The sequence below is a fragment of the Talpa occidentalis genome, unplaced genomic scaffold (assembly GCF_014898055.3).
Source record: "Talpa occidentalis isolate TD23 unplaced genomic scaffold, MPIMG_talOcc4v2.1 talOcc4.4, whole genome shotgun sequence".
Classification (NCBI taxonomy): Eukaryota; Metazoa; Chordata; class Mammalia; order Eulipotyphla; family Talpidae; genus Talpa; species Talpa occidentalis.
In genome coordinates, this window is record NW_023604295.1 from 119,887,827 (window position 1) to 119,895,338 (window position 7,512).

The following is a 7,512-nucleotide window of genomic DNA, read 5'->3' on the forward strand; positions in this document are numbered from 1 at the left end:
ACCATATTCAGGACCATTATTCATAAGAAGTCAGTGAAAGTAAAATCGCTGAAATGTTTTAGTATGTGAATTGCTTTAATAACTGAAAACCGGGAGCAAAAGTTAGCACTGGAGAGCTTGGCATTCCCAGGTGGGTTTGGTTAAGGAAAGTATATATGTAGCAGCCTTGTAAAAACTATCAGTCATGTTTCTCTCTCTCTCTATCACCACCCCCCAAAGCTGTGTTCTATGAGTAGATATATAATATTAAAAATAAGTTACCATCACATCATGAATTATTTTAAGGTAATAAAATAACTATTTTCTACATAAATTAACTCATGTAATTGCATATAACCGTTCTATGTAATATAACTTCAGGTGAAATCTTAAAACAAAACACACACTGCCCTTACTGCCCTTAGTGCTTCAAAAATGTTTCTACCCTTATTCTAGCATCATGACTATATTGGCTCTATTATTAACATGGCATATTATATGTGTGTGTTACCATGAGACATGTTCACTTACATTAATAAAAATAGTTTTTAAAGATTGTTTCTACATTATGTCTGGACAAAATTATTCTTGGTAAATCAATGAATTGCAAGGAAAGAAACCAAAGTAGACTAAAACTGATTTTTATTGAACTGAGGGATATGAATTAAGCATGGGTGATGTGTACCAAAAAAAACTGTAATACTTGTAATTTTAAAATCCACTAGGACCTCATTGCATGATTGATGTTACCTAATAATCATTCTGAATTTTAGGGAGAGAAATATTGATACAATAGTTAATACCGGGGGAATATATACTTGATGGATATTATAAGTGTATCTTTAAAGATTTTGTTGCAAAGCTCAAGACGTAAATAGTAACAACGAGGGCAATATACCTCATGTACTGGTTCTTGGAGATTTAGGTTGATGTTTCAAATATGGGTGAGTTTTATGAAGTGTTTAGAACAGTGTGCCTTCAAAGGTAAATCCTTTAAAAGAATATGAGAACAATCTAGTTTGAGTGGTCAGTGCTATTGATAGTCATACGCAACTAAAATTTACAGTGTTTAACTAGCACTAATATACATTCTCAATATAGTTTCAACCCCTATGCTTTTGCCAATTCACAACTTAAAACTGCTTTTAAATGACAAAGGAACACATTTCATATTTTAATATCCTACCACCTAGTCACACATCTGATACAATTTGTACAGAGAAAGATTTTCATGTTTTTCTAGGTTTTAATGCACTTCAAATGATTTTTCTTTAATGACAGGGTTGTTAGCTTTTAGTTTAGGCCAAGCCATTCTATTACAATTCAGACACTTCAAGATTCTGAGAACTGTCAGCCTTCTTCAACCAGCTTTCAAAAGTTTAAAGCCATCAAATCATTTTCTTCTAAAACAATTCAGACACTTCAAGATTTCTCGGGATTGTCACTTTTTTGATCAAAAGAATAATGCTTCTAGATACATGTGTGAGGTCAAAGTGTGTAATCATTCTTAATACTCATCCTTCCCCAAGCATAGAAAGCTCCTTTGCTTTCATGACAACCATAAACTGTGTTAATTATAATGGTATGTAATATGCATTTTGTACACAGAGGACGTGGCTACGTACAGTATACACAAAGCATTTTAAGATATTTCATACCACCATTCCCTTAAAAGACAATTCACAGAATGGCAGAACTGATACAATGACTTTTTTTTTTTTAAAGATAGGTTGACTGACTCCTGTAGTACATCAAAGCACAGTTATGGCTTTAAACAAAAGTTACAGGTCACATCAAGTTCTTATGTTTTGTATCATGTGGCGGAATGGATTCCAAAAGCATAATGAAGGGGGAAGTGCATGACATCATGCTTCATGTAGATGCATACATATATCAATCACTTTTTACATATAGTATGTGATGAATGATATAATGAAGACCCAGATTACACCATGTATAGTTAATATAAAAAGTTATATATTATGCCACAGTACTAAAAATAAAATATATTCTTCTCAAATAGTGAAAATAAGATATCCTTCATGTTTTTTATGTCACATGTTTTCTCGTTTGACCATGCCTCTTTTTTCCCCCATTTTAAATAAAATAATGTCCAGCATTTCATTTAATTATAACAAGAAAGTGTAGAGGATTTCCTGGCCATTAAGACCTAAATGAAGGTGATAAGATTATCTTGTCATCAGTCGCAGAAATACTATCCTGAAGCGTTCAATGCATGGTAGAACTATAAAAATAAAAGCCAAATAAATATAAATATCTTCTCAGTTACTGAAAAATCAAAAGTTCAATTGTACCTTGTCATAAACACCGTCTTGGAGATACGTAATTGCTTATCTTGAGTAGGTACAGCAACTACAGGAAACCACGGTATCCCCCACCAAGTGTGAGCCCTCAGCTGTGACTGTGCATGACTAGGTAGACAACAAAGGGTTTTGGGGCTTCCCTCAAAGAGGGGATTCGGTTGTAGGCAGGTGCTCCCAGGCCCCGCCGCAGTCTCCAGGTGCGCTTGCCGGGTGGCTCCGCCGGCCCCCCTAACCCCTAGAAAATCCTGACTTGTCTAGGGGAGAAGTAACCGAGAGGTATAGCTTCCCTCTCCCTCCTTCCAAGCACTCAAGGCTCAAGCGTTCTGATTCGGGACGCCGGCACTTGGAGTGAGCACAATCATAGGCCAGACAGGGAGGGGGTAGGTATCCTACGGGGGTGCGCTCCGCTGGTCCGCTGCTGTCCCCACACCCACCGCGCGAGCCCAGCGTCTTCTTGAACCTAATAAAATAAGGTCAAACTTCAGATCCCGCGGAAGAGCAGGGTGGAGGGTGATCCCAATCCAGGTCGCCCGCCACAGGCGATTAGGCCGGTGTGCCGGGCTGGTTCTAGGCAGTTGGTGTCCGCTGCAGGCGCCGGACTTAAGGTCTCGCCCGCAGCCCACAGCCCGCGCGGTCCTCGAACGCCCAGCAGCTCAAATGAGCGGGAATCGGCCTTCGCCGTCGGGTTCCCGGGCGCCCAGCACCGAAACGGGTAGCACGACCTCCCCGGGGCTGAGCTGCTGCAGCCTCATGGACTCCTCGTAGGTGGGCAGGTACTTCACCTCCTCGTAGCTGGGCAGCTGCAGGAACGCCGGCGAGACTACTCGCAGCTCGTGTTCCGAGGCGCTGGAGGGGGCCGCGCGCGCGCCACCCCGGCCCCGGCCCCCGCTGTCCAGCAGCGAGTCCTGCGAGCCCGCGGCCCCCTCGTCCCGCAGCAGAGCCGGCGCGTCGTCGTCGTGGGGCGGCCCCGCGGCCCCCGCCTGCCCCGGGCGCGCCTGACCGCGCGGGTACCTGCGTGGGCTGGGGCAGATGATGCGCTGCAGGAAGTAGCCGATGGCGAAGAGCACCAGCAGGATAAGCAGCCCCGAGAGCTTGCGGACGAACCAGCCCACGTTGTCGAGGAAGGCGTGCAGCGGCAGCTTGCAGCAGCGCACAGCCGTGGCGTTCGCTGCGTCGCAGCAGCGCTCCCGCTCGCCGCATGCCAGCTCCGCACAGCTCCCGCCGCCCCGCGAGGGCGCCACCAGCGCCACCAGCGCGAGCAGCAGCGCGGGTGCCACCGGCAGGCCCTCGGCCGTGACCCCCGGTCCCCACATGGCCCGCGCGCTCGCCGCTCCTTTTCCGGGCGGGGGGCTAGGGTATCCGTCCGTCCCAGGGCCCGCGCCCCTCTACCCAGGCGCTCGGCTCGGTCCCGCGCGCTTCCCGCGCCTCCGCCACCTGCGACCCGAGCAGCCCCAGCTCGGCCTAGCTCCGGCGGAAGGAGGAGCCCGGGCGCGCCGAGGCTGCGGGAGGCTGCGCCCCTCGCCGCTGCAGCGGCCACGCGAGCTGCTGAAGTCAACCCCTTGCGCCCAACCCGCCGGGCGCGGCGCGCGCCGTCCCGAGCCGCCCAGATGGCAGAAGCCGCCTGCGCGGGGCCGCCGCGGGCATTGTGGCCGTGCTGGCCGCGCTCTTCCCCCCCACTGTCACCTCTGGGGCTGGAAGGGTTAACGCTCCGCGCTCAGCCCCGGAGCCCCCTATCCGGATGAATCCCGCGGTCCTGCTCTCCCCGCCAGACGGGCGGGGGCTTTCTCTCGCGTGGGTGACTCAGTTTGAAGTGATTGGATTTCCCCAGGAATGTTATTTAAATTGACTTGCGACTGGGATTCGCTTACCATCCTGCTTGTGATCTTTCTGATTAAAAATGGATGATGGCCATTAATGGCTAGCACAGCCCCGCAAGATCGCAGAGCTTGGGGGCGGGGACCGCGGGAAGATTCAGCTTTCAGGCAGATCCAAGGGGTGGGAGCTCCGCACTCACTGGAGACCTCCGGAACAGAAAGAAGGCCCCGGGGAAACTCTGGTCAGGGCACCACAGGAGAGTCCCCAGAGAGGCTTGGAAAGATTCTGCCAAGGTGACCCCAGTGTAACAAGAAGACAAGAGGGGGTGCCTGGCTACCGAGCCGCTCATGCCACAAGCTTCCCAAACCCCCTGAGGCGTGAGGCAGAAATTTGGGCTTCAGGGCAGAAAGCTGCCGCTCCTCCAGCGTAAATAACACATCTGTGAAATGTCAAAGGGGAGTCGTAAGTGGTTGGCAACGTACCTGAGCATTGATCTGCGTTCTTCAAGGTTATTCTTGTTTGCAAAGTTTACCTTTAAGGGGAGTTTGTGCCCCCACTTAGCACATGGGGCAAAGTACCTTCTTTGAAGTCACCTCTTCCTGGGGAAGCCCCTGAGCCCACAGGAAGGGAAGGCAGTTTCTTGATTCTGACCCCAGGCACACATCATCTTGGTGGCCAAGTTAACAGCGTTTTAGAGCAACACCAGGGAGAAGCCAGGAGCTTGAGTTTTTTATGTAGGCACATTGAAATAAAAAATTATCTTTTTAGGATTAGGATTTATTCATTCCTTTACCCCTGAAACACAAGCATTCCTTTATAGAGAAACCAAATGCGAAATCCCACAGTCATTGCAAGAAAAAAGTAAAAACAAAGGAATCTGTAGTTGGTCTACAGATTCAACTGTAGATCAGATAAAAACAAAGATTTCTTTAAAAGTAAGTCACTGGGCCTCCCCGGTGGCGCAGCTGTTGAGTGCTGGGTTGCGAAGCTGCCCGCAGCCTCTGCAGCGCCGGTTCGATCCCCGGCTGCTCCCCGGCCACCGGAGGAGGGTCCCGCATGGCGCACAGACCTCTCCTGCCGCCCACTGCTCCCCTCAGCAGTGTACTTTGGTCCTTCTGCCTTCTGTGCTCCCCGCTCTGGCTCTGGTGAATTCTCTCACCCTCCCGCGCTTCTGACTGTACCCAGTGCTTGTATAAACAAACAAAACAAAATAAATAAATAAAAACATGCCTCTATTAAAAAAAATAAAATAAAAGTAAGTCACACTCTTCCTTATAGATATGAGCAAGAATTTAGTGGTGGTGGTTTGATTGGGACCAATCACTGCTTCACCTGAATGAAAACATTTAAATATTTCTACTGCTGGGAACACTTTATTTTGCACAGACAATTGCTTCACGTGGAAAGACTCCAAAGTGTCACTCAGACAAGATATTTCGAGTGGTTCTTCTTCAGCAAAGGTCCTAATTTCTAAATTTCCCCAAAGTCAACATTTTCCAGCGCCATGATCTCTTTCTCTTAAATCTAATTCAAACTAGTAAGATAAAGGAAAGGAAATGCTTCACTTTAAAACATGAAAACAATGAACATTGTATTACTTTTTCATTCACCCATTCTTTTGCCAAATACACTTTGAAAATTTTCTATGTGATAAGGGACTCAGCTAGATACTCATTGTTACAGAGAAAAAAATTACTCCTCCCCAGCCTGGCCAGAACCCAGGTCTGCATTCCCAGCTGCTACTAAGTGAAATAAAGGAGAGATTCCACAGAGGGCAAGAAATAGCAGTTTCCCCTCTGATCACGACTTGCTCTTCCTCGCCCAAAGGACAAATAAAATTAATGAGTTTTCAAAAATATCAAGGATGAAGGCAGTTCATAACTTGAGATGGATTTGAGTATGAAAGTGAAAAATATATGGATCTCTTTGGGTTTTTATAATCTGACCTTTTAGGATTTCTCCTCGTAGTAGGAAGAGCTATGCAAAAGTAAAAGGGTAGTTGGATGACTGATGATACACAGGAGAAAGTGCCCTGCTTATTGTTATTATGAAATTATCAAACAGCATTTAAACAGCATTTAAATGTTTAAACTTTCTGTCTGCTTTTAAGGACTTTAGAATTTGCAGACTATTAGGATATACAGGAACCACAATGATTTTACATAAAATAAAACATTGGCACATTGGCACAATTACTTATATGAAGGCAAAGGAAAGGACATCTTAAATGTACAGAATGTATTTTTACTTGATTCTTTTCTTTCCAAATTAATAGCTTCAAAGCACTTTCCATTAAAGGCCCCATTAAAAAAAAACAAAACAGCACCTCTTTCTTCTCTGCTCTCTGTCTCACTTAATTCATTTTTACTGCAGTATAATTTATTGTGCACAACATTTTGAAGGAAGGAAAAGAAGCTGTATAGCTTTAGATGTCCCAGAGAAGACGTAATCTTCATTCCTCAGCTTCCTTATTTTTAAAAAATTTTTATTTTTCCTATATTTAGCAATAGAACTTCATTCCTTTTTTTAAAAGTTAATTAATTTATTTATTTATACAAGAACCGGGGTACAGGCCAGATGTGCGGGAGGGTGAGAGAATTCATCAGAGCCAGAGCGGGGAACAGAACAGGCAGACTGATGAAATACACTGCTTAGGGGAGCAGCGGGCTAGACAAGAGAGGTCTGTTGCGCCATTTGGGACCCTCGCCGGCAGGCCTGGATCCAACTGGCACTGCAGAGGCTGCGGACAGCTTCACAGCGCTATGCTCAACCGCCTGAGCCACCAGGGGAGGCCCAGATTCCTTACTTTTTATCACACAAAAGAATGGAGTAAACTTAGCTCCCAGAAAATCATAGATCCACATCACTTAGTGAGGAAGATTGAATTTGATTTTATGTTTCATAAAATATTTGAAAGATAAATGAAGGTCACAATGTAAAAATGAAAAAGAAACCCCATTTTGTTGGAAATTGGCACTGAACTGTGAATAAGTTTGTGCAAGAGAAGAGAGCAGATAGAAGGCAGGTGGTCTTTCTCCAGAGGCATGGCCCTTCGGAGTCTGGCTTGACAAGATGAAGAACATTAACTGCATTGTTTTGTTGAAGTGCTTGTACTTTTAAACATTTTTTTCTTCCTCATTTTTTTAAAGATGTATTTCATTTTTATGCATACAAAAACTGAGGTACAGGGCCTCCCCGGTGGCGCAGCGGTTGAGCGCTGGGTTGCGAAGGTGCTCGCAGCCTCTGCAGTGCCGGTTCGATCCCTGGCCACCGGGTGAGGGTCCCACATGGCGCGCAGACCTCTCCTGCCGCCCGATGCTCCCCTCAGCAGTGTACTTCGGTCCTTCTGCCTTTTCTGCTCCCTGCTCTGCCTCTGGTGAATTCTCTCACCCTC

General features: G+C 46.2%; 1 protein-coding gene across 1 annotated transcript; it reads right to left on the reverse strand.

Moving 5' to 3' along the window:
- Window positions 1–2,956: 2,956 nt before the first annotated feature.
- CUNH3orf80 (chromosome unknown C3orf80 homolog) lies at window positions 2,957–3,616 on the reverse strand. The gene has a single exon (XM_037524703.1). The coding sequence runs from the start codon at window positions 3,614–3,616 to the stop codon at window positions 2,957–2,959; it is 660 nt and encodes a 219-aa protein (XP_037380600.1).
- Between the last annotated feature and the right edge of the window lie 3,896 nt (window positions 3,617–7,512).

What these genes read in the sequence shown, in the direction of transcription:
- CUNH3orf80 (XM_037524703.1), bottom strand. Translation starts at nt 3,616, where the DNA reads ATGTGGGGACCGGGGGTCACGGCCGAGGGCCTGCCGGTGGCACCCGCG.